This window comes from Dermochelys coriacea, chromosome 11 (assembly GCF_009764565.3).
Source record: "Dermochelys coriacea isolate rDerCor1 chromosome 11, rDerCor1.pri.v4, whole genome shotgun sequence".
NCBI classification, from domain to species: domain Eukaryota; kingdom Metazoa; phylum Chordata; order Testudines; family Dermochelyidae; genus Dermochelys; species Dermochelys coriacea.
The window spans coordinates 53,860,821-53,879,489 of record NC_050078.2 but is presented as its reverse complement, the minus strand read 5'-3'; the positions used below and the strand labels follow the sequence as shown (position 1 = coordinate 53,879,489).

The following is an 18,669-nucleotide window of genomic DNA, read 5'->3' as shown; positions in this document are numbered from 1 at the left end:
CTTTCTATGGAAATATTGAAGATATTTTTGCTAATTTAAAGAACGAAAGCCAGGGCAGCTTTTGGCCTCTAAAGTTTTATTTGACTTAGCCTTAGGCTGGTTTTCCAGTTTGTGGCTTTAATTAATTGATATTTTTAAAAGCTTCATAAGCAATCCATCTATCTAGAAATGCTAATGAAAGGAAATATTCCATGCAACATCTTCAGAAACACTAATATTACATATATTAAAATATATATACACATATACACACTTATTGTAGACATGCTTGTGTGTATATTTTTGTATATGCAGTTGTGTATATACACATGAATAAACATTTATAAATGAACACAAAATAGTTTAAAATGCTAAGACAATCAATCTGATGAGAGCTAGGCAATTCAAAGTTGTGACATGCAGTTCTTAAAACTCATATGCATTTTTATTTAAACACAATGAAAAAGTTATGGCTGGCAATCCTAACTTTGAATTTCTTTGCTTGTCAATTTATGTTAGGACCTTAGTGGTTTCTAAATAGGTTGAGGTTTTAGTTAGGTGGGGTGTTCTTATTTTTTCTTTCTAAAAGCAATTAAATTATTCTGTGGAAGTTTGTTCTTATTTTAAGACAAACATTCTCCAACTTGGTATAATTGAATAAGACGGTAGCATTTTGTTCCCATAATATGTAGAGCATATGAATACAAGTGCCTCTCCTCTGTATTTGACATAGCAAAACAGAGTGCTGTAAATACTTGTCAAGGAATGCAATAATAAATCCACGTAAAACTGACTTAATGAAAAGCAACTTTTTATTAACATTTGAGTTGTAGTTGACTAGACGATAATGTAATCAAAATAATTTCTTAATTTGAAAGCAACCCAATGCGGAAAAAATATAGCAAGATGCTTAAACATACCTAACAGTTTTATTTAGAGCTTCATAAAATGCACCCTTGAGTGAACTTTATTTGACAAATTTCAGTAAAGCAGAATGCTAGGATTACATTTTATAAAGCCCCCCAGAAAACACAAATACTGACATGATTTTAATACAGCAGCAATTTTATTTCATTTGAATACATCAATTTACCTCTTAATGACTTTATTCTAGCTTTCTGTACTTACACCCTTTTTTTGGTTAATCTGTGCATGTGCTGTGAAAACTGGTGTTTTGGCTGCTTAGCATAATGTTTTCACCTCTGAAATACTTGGGGGCACAATGTCATAGACAGTATTTGATCCACCAAGAACAATACTGACATTCTTAAAATTATATATGTTTATATATAAACTATTTTCTTGTGTCCTTTATGTAAGTATTGAATACTGTGTGAGATTATAAATTCTTTACATAATTTGGGACACTGTGCATTACAGAACAGACTCTATGCCAGCTAGTGTAACATTAAGTGAAATTTACTCCAGTTGTAATAGGTCATAATAAAAAACAAAGGCAAAAGAATGTGAATATTTACAAATCACTGAATCAGATAATATAAAGAACTGAGAAACAAGAAAAATCCTACAAGTTTGAGTAATGGACGAGAGGTAAAATAGCATGAACCAACACCCAAGTAAAAGAGGAAATAAAAATCTTGGGCATTTCTATAATCACACTGGTACATGTTTTCAAATTCATATGCATACACCTATTTAAGTGTCAGACAACCAGAAGATAAATTAAGAAAAAAGATGGCATGTGCTTATGTAATTATACTATTAGATATACTGGGTGAAAAGCAGGGACTTTTCCTATCAAGTGGTATGAAGATGGAGTATGAAAACCATCTTTAAACTTCTATGAACCTAAAGGTTGTGTATTGGCACTCAACAGGACCATGGCACTGTCAGCCACATTTCTCTTTACTCGCAGTCTCATTTATTTTGAGAGTCACAGCACTTCACGACAAAGGCAATGTCAGAATACTATGAAGGATGTAGAACTGTTGGAGGACACTAATTTATATGCTTAGTTTCAAAAAGTGTCTGAAGCAGCTTAATTGCATAACTTATCCTTCTGCAAGGTTATATAAGTTTAGCTAAGGATGTGCATGCACTACTATTCTGATCTTTATTTTCTACCCCTATGCTGATAATTCTTAGCAACTTCCCCCTCTCCCCCGCAAGGACTTTTGATAGCACTCATTACTATAGTATCTAAATGCTTCCCATTTCAACTGGAAGAGAGAACTGCACTTCATGGAGCATCCAACTCTTCTCCTTTCCTTAACTGCAGAACCTTCTACTAAAGATGTTTTTGTTTTTACATTTTTTGCATTTAAGTCCTTCCCATTATGGCGGGAAAGTTTTATCAATACAGAGAGGGTCTTGCAACATGCCCTGTGGTACAGTTGCCAACTTTCGAATCACAGAAAACTAAACTCTCTTGCCCTGTCCCTGCCCTGGGCTTTGCCCCTTCTACGAGGCCCCACCCCTTCTGTGAGGTCCTGACCCCATTCACTCCATCACTCCTTCTCCCCCACCCTCACTCACTTGCTCATTTTCACCAGGCTAGGGCAGGGGCTTGCGGTGTGGGCAGGGGTGAGGGTTCCAGCTAGGGCTGTGGGGTTCGGAATGTGCAAGATGGCTCAGGAGGGGGTGAGGGGTGCAGGCTCCAAGCAGCGCTTACCTAAGGCAGCTACCAGGAAGCGGTGACATATCTCTTCAGCTCCTAGGCGTAGGTTCAGCCAGGGGGCTCTACGTGCTGCCCCTGTCCGCAGGCACAGTCTCCACAGATCCTGACCAATGGGAAATGCGGAGCCAGCACTTGTGGCAGGGACAGCACATGGAGCCCCCATGACCGGCCCTATGCCTAGGAGCCAGAGGGACATACCAGCTGCTTCCTGGGAGCTGGGACAGGGAGCCTGTCAGCCACAAGCCAACTGGACTTTCAACTGCCCAGTCAGCGGTGCTGACCAGAACTGCCCAGGTCCCTTTTCGACAGGATGATCTGGTCAAAAACTGGACACCTGGCAATCCTACTCTGTGGTCAGATTCTGAATCAATTTCTTCTCCTCTGGCAATTCCTTCCACAGCCATCATATTCTCCCACTCCCTTAGTGAAAGATCCATTCTTCCTCTCAAGCTCTCATGAGGTTTGTCCTGGGTTCCATGTGTTGTTTTCCTGAAGAAGTACAGCTGTCTTGGTACGTTATAAAAGGAGATGAGTCACCGATATAGCTAAATGCTTACACATTAGGAGCTTTGACAATCAGGGTCAAGGCCTCAGATGGCAACAGCAGATCAAATAACTGACAGGGTCACCTATACTAGATAAATATATCTCCCCACAACACTGGACCATTGGTAGTCTGCAAAAAACTGGCTGGTTACATGGTGCTGTATCTCCATGTTTCAAAGTGTTGTATTTCATTGAAGACAGCTAAAATGATAATAAATACTTTCCTAAAATTTCTTTTCCATGTGAACAATTGCTGTAATTACCACAATAATGTTATGTTATTGTACATGTAAGGGGAAGTGGCTGCCTAACCATAAATGAGAGGGGAAATGGTCTAAAAGCCTTTTTATTAAGATCCAGTCAGCAGGAGGAAAAACCTTTAGAACCCCCAAACGAAAGCACTTTTACATGGTTTAAATCTCTGAAATAGTTATGTGGGGTGTAAGTACAGTTAGAATAGAGCCTGGAATTAAGATACCAAATTTTAAATACACCAGTATATTACTGGTGTACTAAAGCTGGGCTGTTGTGCAAGCTTTTAAAAAGTACATTATGTAGTTATGCTTAGTGAGAAAAACCAATATGAAAAGTTAACAGTAAGTAAGTAATTAATTAATTAATTATAAAACCCCAATTACATATTAAGTTCGTATTCTTTTCAAAGTTATGTATAATTACAACTGTAGTCAGAATGCTGTGTATGATCCCAAGGGCAGAAATTTTCCCCTTAAGATACTTATGTCAGCAACAACTTTTGTCCAGTGAAAAATTCACCTTGAGATACTTTCTGCACGCTACGAGTACCCATACTATCATAGGTATTAAATGATAATTTGCACAAGAATTATGAGGCAACACCCAACTTTTTTTTTTAAAACTGATACATCCAGTGTAGTGTATTTTATTTATATTTAGAATACCTTTAATTTAATTGTTCAGAAAATTAACAGATCAAATAAAGGAGCTCTTAAGTGTAACTGAAGTAATAGTTTCACCAAAAAGGTAAAAGTTGGTCAGAATTTTAAAATACAGCAATAGTCTCTCCATACTTCTTGACATGCTGGCATTTGATAAAACTATTTTATAAGATTCATATATTTGATCACATTTAAGATAATGTAAAAAGACATTTAACTGCTGGATTCCAAAAGCCATGCATGGTCCTCAATAAATATGAGCAATTCCCATGGATCCCAATGATAGTGAATGCATGTGAACTGAGGGCACCATATGGTTTTAATTTAGCAGTGTGTAAGAAAATAATGATAAATCTGTATATATAGTTTATATCCAAACTTAAGTTCGCCAGTGGTCTATCCAAATTTTCTATAATTCATATGTAAGACAGCTAAATTGCAGACTATAGGTTATCTGCACAAAATATAACTAGTTAATGTTTTGTACCTGTTTATCCCGAATATACCGGTAGTTTTCCCAAAGTAACACTTTTATTATTAGTTATTCAAATGTTAAATAGCATTTTAGAGGAAGCAGTACATGAAAGGATCTAGATATTGTCACTGTGAAAACAAATAATGAAGCGATAGTATGGTATGTGTCTATCAGATGTGCAGTTACTACAGGCAAACATGTCAGTTCAATGCAATTTGGTCTATAAAAACATTACAGCATTTTTAAAACAAATATCACAGTTACATGCACTAAAATTAAGATTTGTTGAATCAATTTAACTACACCATTTATCAAGAACTCTACACGGTGTCTTCCAAATAGTCACACACTGTGCTTTTGTCAGAGAGCAATGGCCAATAAGTGACATTTTGACAGCTTAGACAAATGCAGATTTTAAAACTCACTATTACCAACGTGAATTTCAATGCTCAGCCAACCTTTAGAAAAACAAATCATGAGTACATTTACCTGTCTTACTTATGGCCATTTTCTTTCACCTATAGCTATTAAAGATAAATGTCTTTAAGCAGGAATTTTTACATCTTATTTAATACAAAACAGAAAATCATGATGGAAAAATAAGAAAGAACCTTTCACAACTAACACTTTGCAGGCAGGAGCTAGGAAATACACCAGAGGCTAAATGAGTTTCTGGATGTAATGAACACAATGTAAACAGAAATTAAGAAGTCATGCTTGGAAAAATTACATAATCTAGTTTTAAATTTTCCTACATCAAAACTATGGAGGACTGAAATATTCACTAAAAATCAGTAACTTCTAGATAGCGATTCACCATTACAAAACTAGATTTTCATTCCAAGGATTGCAGCAATGGTATGATTAACCCTGGGGCTACATCTGCACTACAGCACTTACAGCAGCGCAGATGTACCGCTTTAGGGCTGCTAGTGCGGACGCTCTAAGTCGATGGGAAAGAGCTCTCCCTTCAACTTAATTACTCTAGCCCTGAAAAGCAGCGGTAGCTACGTTGGCAGGAGAAGCTCTCCCACTCACATTGCGGTGTCTACACCGGAGCTTAGGTCGGTATAACTTATGTCACTCAGAGGGTGGCTTATTCATGCCCCTGAGCAACATAAGTTATACTGATGTAAGATAGTAGACAAGATCTGAGTAAGTCACCATACAATCTACATTTACAACTTTAACAATACACCTGCACACCCATACTAAGGGCAAAATCCTGCCTTTCAAAAACAAACATGCATTTATGCAAGATCATGGCCTAACAGGGCAATATTTGCTATGTAATCTAATGCTTACTCAAGGAAACATGCATAGCTGTTAGTTTCCAACCACTTATTTAAGAAAGTGGATATTTTATGTTCAAAGTAATAATAAATACAAAGTAATAACTCAATAAATGATTTAGCTACACAGGAGATTAATTATGAACAAGTTTAATATAAGAGCATGGAATTTAGTTGTGCAGCTCCTATAAATGATAGCTAAATTGTAAAACACTCTAATTTTACCTCAGAAGGAAAAAAAAAATCCTATCGTACTTTTATGCAAGACAGAAGACTAAGTCCAGGAGCACACTTGTAAATCATTCGGCGAGAGAAAATTTAGTGCATTTCTGAGGATGTACTCAGCCTCTGACGACAACTAAATGACATTTCTCATAACAAAATTGCACTAAACAATCTCTCTATGAGATAGTAGTCAATCTTATCTATTTGTCTGCTTCGCTCAGCATACAAGAGGCTAACTAGATTGGTAAAGTAGTAAAAATAAAATTATAAAACAGAAGAAGCGCTAAACAGTGTTTCAACTGAATGACTCCGGGTCAGATCATGGTCTCTCTCTTTCAGAAATCTCATTAATGGAAGTTTTAATACTACCGTTGTTTTGAAGTGTATACTTTGCAAGTTATAAAGCTTGTTTGCATGCTTCTGTACACTAGTTACTAAATTCCAATTAGACTGCTTATCTGTGCACACACATCAAATGTACAACACTGCTAAGCTAATTTTCCACATTCAAATGCAATACTCAAAACAAAACTAAGTGTGAACGTTTTACCTTGATTAAGGAAGTGATCACAATTGCTCCAGCATTCACCATAGGATTGTGAGGCCTGTCTGTGAAATAAGAAAATTTCAATTACATATACATCCTTAGGGCTGAAGTTCACACTTGTTTTAAACAAAATTAAAAAAAAAAAATCCAAGTCAGCTGACACATATTTGAGTTAAAAATTATACAACAAGTTTCTTGAAGCTATGGCTGTTTTATTTGATTGTAATAATAAATTACAATACTATAATCCAACTTTATATATTTGAGCAATATGTAGTGCATTTTTTTTGTATTTACAAATTCATCACTCTAGAACTATAGCATATTTCCCTCCATGAAGCGAGACATCCCCAGCTGACTTTACAACACTGCAGCCTCTACATTCTGAATTTGTAATTTTCATTTGTTACTATTCTACTACATACAGTGTTCTGAAACAGCTATGTGAAAAAGTTATTCCTAACTTGTCCTGAATTATATTTATAGTCTTAACTGAATAACGAATCCATTATCTGTACATTAACTATTATATTAGGAAACAACAGGTGGATGAACAACACATTAATTCATGTATGAACCCAAAGTCTCCCAAGCAAATGTCAAACCCAAGTGGTGTACATGCATGGTCGATTTTACTAATGAATCTCTTAATTAGCTGTAAGAGAACTAAAATCCTTAACAGGCAGATGCTGTTAGCTTCCTACTATTTATAAACCCACTAACCATGCAGGGAAGGCTTGTCTAAATTTATTCTAACACACACATTTCATGAGAGCATTTATGTACTACTGATACTAGTTTCAAAAGGGAGTATGTTAATACCCTGGACAGAACAAAAGCCTATTTTTTTTAATTTTTAAATCCGAGTGTCATACAGACTAAGTTGACATAACATACGTAAGCTTCTAACTTGAATTAGACAAATACTAAGCCATTCTAATAAAAATTAGCACTAAATAAAACCAGTGGAGCCCATACTAAAAATGCTTCTCAAAAAGTAATTCTAAGGCAGGGGTTTTCAACCAGCAGTACATGTACCCCTGAGGGCATTGTACAACAGGCCTCATAAAAAGCACTAGCGAAGTCAGTACAAACTAAAATTTCATGTAGTAGCTTGTTTTATATTACATTTCAGCATACAGAGCAAGTACAATATTTACATTCCAGCATATAAGAAGCATGTTTCTTTCCCTCAATCCATCATGGATTCTCTTTTCTCTAACATGGTCATGCAGATCAAAGTAAATAAGCAGTCCATAGGAGAAGAATCATTTGTTTATTGGAGGAATGTGTATTTACAACGGAGCCTCAGTGAGAACCATACTGTACAACAGTGAAGTTATTATTCTAATGGTTCATTACTGTTGCATTGCTGGAATAACTGTTCAGGCCTACATCCATACAATTATTCCATATGCAACACAGACCTTTCCCCTAGTAAACTCAAATTACACCATCTCTTCTCTGCCAGTTTTCCCAGTTGCTTTTCCTCTGTTGACCTTATGCCCTTTTTGTGTTGACTCCCTAGCTATTTGGCTTGCAAACTCCAAGTAGAAAAAGAGAAGGTCAACCCCTGCACAGACTATATATATGTATATTTGAAAAGATCATGGCTCAGGTCAAATACATGTCACACTTCCCAAAACATATAAGGCATTTTATGCCTTTGGTCAGGTGCACAAGGGAAGAGACAGGAAGAAGAGTGCAGAGAGTCCTACACAAGGACTGTTCACACCGACAGTCCTTTCACTCAGGAAGCAAGAAGACCCATGTAAGCATTTAGTGCTATACTCTCAAGGATCAAGCCAGGCCTTTACTTTCAGCCTTTAAAAGAAGCTTTCCATAAAGTCCACAACATGTGTTTAACCAAGTACAAACAGGTGTAACTGACAGATAAGTACGGCTCCTGTTAAGTAAGGGCTTGTCTTCATACCAGGGTAAGTCGACCTAAGTTACGGTACTCCAGCTATGTGAATAACTTCTGCACTGCGCTGCACTGACAGGAGACATTCTCTGGCTGGGTGGATTTGATTTAAATCACTAGTCAGAAAGACTCGATTTAATCATGCTTTTCTACATAAAAGTGCTTTCTTGTAGGTTGTTATAACCTTAATCATATTCTTCACAACTCAGAAATAGATGTAGGTTTCATTTTTAGAAGGTACACACTATAAATTTTTAAACAGTGATTTATTTTGAAAGCTTTTCAGATTAGTTTTACAGCTATATCAGAAAATAAATGATTGATTTGTTATTTAATTTACCAAAGGTAATTGAAGCAGATATTTATGAAGTCATTGGGAGATGAACTATCTCCAATTCAACAGGTTAATCATTAATATTCGGAGGATTTTCTTGCCATGCTGTATTAGGAGAAGAACATCACCAGAAAGACATTTAAACTGTTTTATTTAACTAAAACAACAACGTTAAGTATTCTAGATGTTTTTCTTCAACAGCAAACACATAATACTTTAATAAAACAAGCACAGTTCCCTTGCTTCTCACATTTAACTCCAGACTTCTCCTTGTCCAGATCTATTCCGCCCCTAACAATTTTCTATTCATTGAACTTTTTGAAACTTTGTAGTTTTAGAGGGGTAAGGGATTGACTCTGTGTACACAAATTTGCAGAGGGACAACAGAGATGAGGTCTGTTATTTCTCACCTCTATATATTATTTATTTAAAAACATTTTTGCTGTTTAACATGTTACCTCTGGAGACAAAAATCCCCAGTTTGAGAACTGCAAAACTAAGCATCTCTGATGGTATCTTCTAGACTAAACACTCAGTCCCATTGGGTAGATAGAAAGATTAACCTAAATAATCTATACAGAAGCCCCTGGAACCCCATAAGATTGGGTCCCTAATCCATGAACTATTGGAACTCATTTACAAAACTTTTCTTAAACATTACATGAATATATTGTCTCATACTAAAGAATTATAATTTATAATCCATATTCCATGATGAGATATCTTTGAGCTATAATGTACCTTAATTAAAACTATCTTTAGATAGGGTTTTTCCTCAAAAAGTATTTTATCAAAAAATCCGATTTAAATTAAACAAATTGGATTTTTATTTATATATATATATATATATATATATATTTATTTATTTATTTATTTATTTATTTTAAACCATTGATTTTTTATCCACCCTGTTCTCTGGTCAATTTATCTTCCCCCTTCCGAGAAGAGTGAGTACCAGGGTCGACTGGAGAGCACTCTGCTGTCGATTTAGTGGATCTTCACTAGACCTTCTAAATTGACACCGGCTGCATCAATTGCAGCAGCGTTAATCTCCCTGGTAGTGAAGTAAACCCTAAGTTATAAATATACATCCCAATGTGCATGTATCTAGCACCAGAGCATTAAGAAACCAACACACTAATCTCAACTAATACAAAGATTTATAATATCTTGGAAAAACTTCACTCGTCCTCCCTGTGCAATAATTTGCTCATTTGTAAATTAGGGATAATACACACTTTTGTAAAGCAATTTAAGATACCTAAATGAAAGGTGCTCTATTAGTGCAAAGAATTATGAGCAGAACACACCAAAATATTTTTGAAGAAGCAAACTGTGCAAATAGGAAGCCCAAATAAGTCATCCAATAGCCACTGTTCGGAGAAGAAGTGAAAAAATTTGTATTCCACAGACTTGATTTAAGGAGTTCTTTAGCTTTTTATTCTTAGAGTGTTACTTACAATGTCTTCTCTTATATGAGAGTTCTCACATCATTATGGACAGAATTTTTTAAAGAGTGGATTAACATAAAACACCACATTAACAACACTAGTTGTGATATAAATGACAAAATGGAGAAAATTCAATACTGAACTACTGAAAATTCAGCTACCTTCACTACTGTGTGAATCACTATCTTTGTGTACTTCATAGCCATTGTCAGATGCATACAGATTATATTATATTTAAATAAAGAGCATATTGATGCTTCAGGTTATTTATGATTATCAGATTAGCATTAAATACTAAATGCCTATTAAAAGTATGCATACTATGCCATATAAATATTGAGCTGGTGTACTATTGTAATTTTTAGACCTAACAGCTGAATCATTTTGCCTTTGGCTCAGACTACAGACACTTACATACTTGGAACGATACCAAGGATATGACACTATATTAGTTCTTGTGTAGTAATGAGTTGAGTAAACATGATAAAGAAATCTTAATTCTAAAATTTAAGATGAAACCCTACAAACACTATATACATGAGTAACGTTATGCGCATGCATAAGTTAAAGATTGCATGGCTGCATCCCAAGTTAGCAGAGAAAAATATAACACTATTAAATATAAAACTATGGATCATATCTAACTGGCAAACCTCTGTCTGAAGAGGTCACTTGAAAATGTCTCAACCAAAGGAAAAATAAGCCAACTGTTACACCTAAAATTACCACGGGATTCCCTACCTTAGTGAAATTTCTGCACTCAAGCGAAACCATGTTAAGAAGTGCTACAGGAGCAGAAGAGCTTACGGATAAAGAAAAAATCTGGTTTAGAGAACACTAATATGGCAATCCACAAGATCCAGCAAACAGAGCTGTAAACAGAGGAGTATGAGTGGGAATACTGATGGAGGAGGCGGGATGAGGCAAGCCCCGGTACTTGGGAAGGCTATGACAGACACAGAAACAACAGTGGCTGTGACCCAATCACTGGAAGAGACAATGAAGATGCCCAGATGTGGAAGCTGCTGAATGTACACGATCCTGGAGCAGTTACCTGAGAAGAGCTTCATTAGGTGCCGTCTGACAGAGCTGATGGAAGAGAAGATCTGAGGCTTGGAAATGCAGGTGAAAACTATGGTTGAGTTTCTAAGAGGATTCAAGCTGATGATGGAGGATTGGTCTTGGGACCAATCTTATTTAACATTTTTATTACTGACCTTGGCACAGAAAGTGGGAGTGTGCTAATAAAATTCGCAGTGACATGAAGTTGGGAGGTATTGCCAATACAGAGGAGGACCAGAAAATCATACAACATGATCTGGACAACCTTGTAAACTAGAGTAACAGAAATGGGATGAAATTTAATAGTGCAAAGTCATGCACTTAGTGACAAACAACAAGAATTTTTTCTATAAGCTGGGGGTGTTTGAGTTGGAAGTGACAGAGGAGGAGAAAGACTAGACTGACTGACTACAGGATGACTATGAGACACCAATGTGATGCAGCTGTGAAAAAGGCTAATGCAATGCTAGGATGCATCAGGCAACATATTTCCAGTAGAGACAGGGAAGTGTTAGTACCATTATACAAGCCACTGGTGAGACCTCATCTGGAATACCGTGTGCAATTCTGGTCTTCCATGTTTAAGAAAGAGAAATTCAAACCAGATCAGGTGCAAAGAAGGGCTACTAGGATGACCCGAGGAACAGAAAACCCTACCTTATGAAAGGAGACTCAAAGAGCCTGGCTTGTTTAGCCTAACCAAGCGAAGGCTGAGGGGAGATAGGACTGTTCTCTATAAATACATCAGAGGGAGAAATACCATGGAGGAAGTAGAGTTATTTAAGTGAAGCACCAATGTGGACACAAGAACAAATGGATATAAACTGGCCATCAACAAGTTTAGGCTTGAAATTAGACAAAGGTTTCTAACCATCAGAAGAGTGAAGTTCTGGAACAACCTTTCAAGGGGAGCAGTGGGGGCAAAACAAAACAAAACAAATCTAACTGGCTTCAAGACCGAGCTTGATAAGTTTATGGAGGGGATGTTATGATGAGACTGCCTACAATGGCGTATAGCTGATCTGCAACTTCGAGCAACAAATATCTTCAATGGCTGATGATGGGACACTAGATGGGGAGGGCTCTGCATTACTACAGAGAATTCTTTCCCAGATGTCTGGCTGGTGGATCTTGCCCACATGCTTGGGGTCTAACTGATAACCATATTTGGAATCAGGAAGGAATTTTCTGCCAGGTCAGATTGGCAGAGACACAGGCGGGGGTGAGGGAGGATTTGTTTTGCCTTCCTCTGCAGCAGAAGGCTCAAGTCACTTGCTGATTTAAACTAAAATAAATGGTGGATTCTCTGTAACTTGAAGTCTTTAAATCACGATTTGAGGACTTCAGTAACTCAGCCAGAGGCTATGGATCTATTGCAGGAGTGGGTGGTGAGGTTCAGTGGCCAGCAAAGTGCAGGATTTCATACTAGATGATCATGAGGGTCCCTTCTGACCTTAAAGTCTATATGTCTACTGCTAAGCATCGAATTCCAACCAATTTCATGTATTGACCTGCTATAATGATTAATAAAGGATGTCAAAGTATCCAGCACAATTCAACATTTAGCTAAGGACATTCCCTCTGCAAGTATAAAGATAAGCAGTTCTCGCCATTCTCTTGCGCAGTTAAGGCATATTAATGTATGAACAAGTCATACAAAATTTACCAAGAATTAGTCACTTTTATATTGGCAAAGGACATATATAATTAAAGACTGAACTTTGGGAGTCTTGCCTACAGAGGTACATATCATACACACCCATATACTTGGTGACAAGTGTAACAAGTTGCAGAGCCATTCAATAGTCCCTTAAAAACATCTCACCGGCAGTCAGCCCATTATTATGTAGTCCAGAGATACATTCTAACTCTTGAAATTCCTGATCTGCTTCAAACAGCAAGGTTAATTGTTTGCTTAAAAACAAAAAAACACACATACGCGCCATGGAAATGTGTCCCCCCCAATCCCCCAAAAAACCAAACTACAGTGGTCTGAGATGCAGGATGGACAGACAGTTCTGGATTCATTCCTGTGGTTTAGGAGAAGGCTTGTGGGATATTTCACAATGCTGCAGAGCTAAAAATGAGAGATTTCTATTTCTGAAGAAAGGATATTCCCCGTTATCCAAAGGGGATATAGCCAAGCCGGATGCCCTTGAAGTTTCTAAGATACCTTAACAATTAATGGTGACATTTTTATCCTTAGAAAAATTTGTTCAATTCATTTTTAGAGAGGTTTTTTTTGTTTTGTTTTGTTTGTTTTTGTTTTTCTCCTGTTTTACTTACAATTTTCCCTGTCCCTCTTTCCAGCTGGATTCTTAACACTAGCATTATAGGTGGAGAAATATAAAACCCCCCAGTCCTTAAGGATAAATTGTATAACTTCTGTTTACAAACCTGCTAATTTAAGATGAATACGTGTTCAAGAAAGATCAAATGTATGCCAGGTGCTCTGCCGCACCCAGATGACACATATGGGTTAAATTATAGCTAAACATTATATATGAAAAAATATTCCTTCTTTCTATGCAACTACACTGTCTGCCTAGCTCCTGATTCTCAGCATCTGTTCTATGGATTTGCATTTCAATGACGAAAGGCAAACTTCTGTAATTTACTGTTATTTTGCCTCTGTCCTTAGCTTTATGTCAGCCAGCAGAAAAACAACATTGTAATATACATGCCACACATTTTCAGTTAATTTGACGCAGTAGAGTATTTTTAAAAAAAAAAAAAAGATTCTCTTACTCTACAATTCTTTTGCTCTTGTTTGTTTAAACTATTTATATCAATATGAAAAAAAGACTAGTAATTAATTTTCTTATATAACTGGATTTTTTTTTGTTCTAAACCTGTATTAAAAGAAAAAAAGTAACTTCTGTGCAGCAATAAGAACTACGCTAAATTGATGATACAACATAAAGCTGGCTGATTTTCAGTAACATCCCTATATTTTAGATTGAGAGTTTTTCCAAGGCAAAGACCGCTCCTCCCCCTTTATGTTTGTACAGCCACCTCAGGATTTGTGGACACTATCAAACAAACAAACAAACAAACAAAACAAAAAAAAACCCAAAAACAAAACAAAAAAACACTATGCACGATGGAACAAAATGCTAATTTCCACATCTCAGTAATAGAAAATTCATGTTCATCTTTTGGTATGACAAATGTAAGAATTAAATACATTCCTCAACCAAGACAATGTTCTTTGGGTTAAAAGGGTTACATCTTTCATGATCAAATTCTATTAAATATTAATTGCAGTACCATGGCAACAGAAATGTTGTCTGACCTCTTACTGAGCAAGATCCACTAGAAATATTTGTTTCAGAGACAAAAATCCAGTGTTTCCTCCAAGGTTAAATGAGTCATCCTTCCAACATTTTAGCACAGTTTTTAAAAAAAACGGCACTTTTATGCTTATGTATTACTATATACAGTAAAAGTCTAGATAAATTATACAGAATCATTTTAGATTAAAGACTCTTGTGAAACAAAAAAAACCCAAATTATTTCAAACAACATTTGTTTTGAATCAGAAGCAGAACACTTTTTCAGTGTTAGAGAATCTGTGGGGAGACAATCCCATCTTCAGCTTCTATTATCTGGAAGTCAACCAGCATTTGTATCTGGCACTAGCACCAAATTCTCTGAGAATGGAGAGGATGACTCATAATCACATTTCTTTCAATCAATTTAACACATCATTCTATGATCAAGAAACCATTTTGCAGAGGGCAAGACTAGCTACCCAGCTCCACTTACTCAATGAAATAAAGAGTTGAATTCCATAATATTTTTTTAAAACATACATTATGAAAGGTACTTTACAATAATCTACATAACTAATATTTACAAAATTGTACATCGGCAATTAAAAAACCCAATGAAGTATACTATGCCAAGTCTGGAAGTGAGACAAAACTGGTAACTGTTATAATCAAAGGGTGAAACAATTCCATGGGCAAAGTATTTTGGGGGCACTGAACCTAATAATCGGCTTGGTGAGAGGATACAAATCTGATGTACTGAAAAACAAACAAACAAACAAACAAACCCAAAGAAACATGGTATCTTCCTTTACGATATTCTGATCTCAAACAAGAAGTAGAAGATTCATTATTAAATATTTAATTCTTACCATCTTCATTCAGGAACAGTTTGTTGAATCTTAATCCACTAGGCTCTTTACCAACATATCTGTGCACATACTCTGTGCCAAGGTCATTAACAGCAACAGCGTATTTCAAAGGCTTTACACAGGACTGAAGACAAAAGGGGACTTTGGTATCTCCAACAGAATGCCTAGCAGAGAAACAGATAAAATTATTTAACATTTTCCCTTTTTTGATCACTGTGCCAAGATTAATTGCTGCACTAATTCTTCAGACTATTATTTATTGCTTTTTATACTACCAATATTGTTAAATTAGATTTTAAAAGAACAGAAGTCTCTGATCAATTCAACATATTTTGTTTTTCAACATGTGTAAAGGCAACAGTGAAGTCAAACACTGGCAATCACCATATAAATAAGAAAACCGAAATAAATAAGCTGCTGGAAGTCTAGAGCGCGGAATCTGTGTCAGAGCTAAAAATCAGGAGTTCCTGAATCCCAGTCCTGTGCTCAAGTCACTAAGCTACAATCTGCACCCAGAACGGATACACCTGTTCGTGTCTAGATAATTAAAGTAATCCAACTTGGATTGGAGCTTCCAGACCTGCATTCAAGCATTAAGATTTACATTTCGAAAGGGTCTCAGTGCAAACATCTGCTCTGTAATGAGATTATGAAAGACAAAATTCGATAAAGTATATTGCTTAGTATGTTTTAACAACTAATTTAGAAAGCTTGTAAAAGCAAGGATGGATTAGCAAAAGTAGTCTGAATCTGCCTAAAATATGGGTCTCCAAACCTGCCAAGTCCTTGTCTGTCTGAGTTTTAAGAGTACCCTTTTTTGTTATATTTGCAAAAAGGAGATTCTTTTAAGAGGCCTTTAATGGAGCTCACAGAACCCCTTTGATGGCATTAACAATATATTTGATGGTCTTTCATTAATATATTTTGTAATATTCCTAACAAAGCAAAATCCTAACCTTAGGAGCATGACAAACAGGAATAGATCTTGAGTCAACATTTTAAAACTAATCTGCAAAGAACAAACAAAATGTAATTCATGTACCAGTGAAGAAAGTTTCTGAACTGGAATACTGGTAAATCACTTTTACACAAGAACTGTGTAGTATTTTCATTTCAATGCGTGCCAGTTTGACTGAACTGGATCCTGAAATTCTCTAGCCACAGAAAACACACTATTACAGCTGCCTGTTGTGTGCCTCAACACTGTTCCAGAGGGTTCACCCTTTTGGAGTGCAAGGGACAGTTGGCTGGATAGGGCACTTAGACATGCAATTCATTTTTCTTATTTGCTGCAATTAAGTAACAACACATTATGGCCCCATAGGCAATATGTATTTTTAAATAAAGTTAAAGCTTTAGAGTTTACATTTCAGAGGTTGCATGAATACACACTAAATTAATAAATATTTTGAATTGCCATATTCTCACCAGAACATATTTGTTGTGTGATTAGTTTGAATTAATATATTTATTTTGTTAAAATAAGAATAACTGCACAACTGAAAGACGAAGCTGTTTATAATGCAGTGCTGCGTTCCTATCTTTGGTTCAAATAAGTATAGGTGAAGCTGCAAACTGAATTTCTCTTGGTCTGGAGATTTTATTTTTACCACTCCTGCTTCAAGGAAATAACTAGACTAAGAGGGCTCAAGAACTTTCCAGCTTTACCGTTTTTCCCCTTCATAGCTATGTAAAATATTTTAAAATGATAAAAATACCTAAGTTGATACTGAAATGACCCTAAATCAACATTCTTGGCAAGCTGCCATGAGGCACAGCTCTAATGATGCTACTGTCAATTATTCTTTTCGGACATTCAAGCATCCCTGAATGGTGGTATTGAACCACTTTGTTACTGGAGAAAAGGGCAGTCCAAATCACTGAGGATCACCCAGGCAACAGTTATATCCAGATCAGCATACGTTCCTGAGAGAAACTCATTTAATAAATGTGAAACATAGGTCTTGTTAACTTATGTCAGTCCCTATCTTTCAAATAGATATGAAAAATCTCCATGGCTTCTATAAGCATGACTTAAAGCTATACAATATGGAAAAAAAATGCCTAAAGAGACCACTATTAGCCTACACTACAGAGCCAATGCTGGCACAGCCCTTTAGTGTGGACATACAGAGTACACTAACAAAAAGTTTTTCTCCAGATAAAGGACCACCACCTCCCTGAATGACATTAATTATGCACTCTTCTGTTGGCATACCTACCAGTGTAGACGCAGTTTTGTCAGCATATGCCTCTAGGAAATGTGTTTTTTTCACATCCCTAACTGACATAGCTATGATGGTGTAAGTTTTAAATGCAGGTGAGGCCTAACAGAGCCTTAGAGTACAGCACTAGAAGGAGTTTCAACAGTTCTGAAGCCAGAGTACACTTAAGATAAGCCTCCCATGATTTTCAGCTTAACAGTGGCCAAGTGGTGTCAACCCCCATCCTTATATCCTCCCGTAAGGATCAATTATGAAATTCCCCAATTATATCTACTGTAGTCTTCTTCACAGTAAGCTCTCCAAGCATTAGGACGATCCCAAACTTCAGATCTAAATAACAGCTGATCCAAAAACTTTGGGAGTGGGGGGTGGGTTTGGGCACAGACTGAGCAAGGGTTTGTGATTTTTCCCTTTGTTTTCCAAACACATCTACTATACATACAGTATGCCTTAAGAAAATAGTTATTTGATTACTATGGGTGAGAGAGAAGAGAACAACATATTACACATCAAAACTGGCATGCTAACTCACGGGAAGGCCAGTCCTTTTGTCAGAATACATATATTCTAATTTCAGAAGTGGAGGGGGTTTCTCAAAAGATAGCTCCTATCAAAGATTGCCTCCAAAATAAGTCCTCTTTACAGCCAATCTTCACTGTGTAGCTATTAAGAACAGAAGTCATCTACTGCAGCTGAAAAATAATTGGGCTATTACTGAAGTTCATTCATAAGATCATTACTGAATGCTATGGCCATGGATGCTGTACTGCCAAATATCAAAAGACAAGATCTGGTGGCTACTGTTCCAAATAAAATGAAGTGGTTTCTACTGTATGGGCAATACCAATAAAACTTAACTGAGCCATATAACATCACAATTAGTTGTGTTGCTGTAGTTCAAGTTACACCA

General features: G+C 36.3%; 1 protein-coding gene across 7 annotated transcripts in view; it reads right to left on the bottom strand.

Moving 5' to 3' along the window:
• The window catches only part of GLS (glutaminase), a 100,414-nt gene that overhangs the window by 56,019 nt on the left and 25,726 nt on the right, over positions 1-18,669 (bottom strand). For 5 of the 7 annotated variants that reach the window (XR_006278063.1, XM_038422783.2, XM_043505487.1 and 2 more), the window contains exons 6-7: positions 15,535-15,698; positions 6,623-6,681 (exon numbers count right to left, since the gene is read on the bottom strand). Coding sequence is in view for 6 of the 7 variants with exons in the window: in XM_038422783.2 (XP_038278711.1) it covers positions 6,623-6,681; positions 15,535-15,698 (223 nt within the window). In the remaining variant the exon portion in view is untranslated. Of the gene's footprint in view, positions 1-5,044; positions 5,079-6,622; positions 6,684-14,343; positions 14,423-15,534; positions 15,699-18,669 lie in introns of those variants that run through there. The other 2 variants (XM_043505490.1, XM_043505489.1) reach the window with 2 other exon arrangements.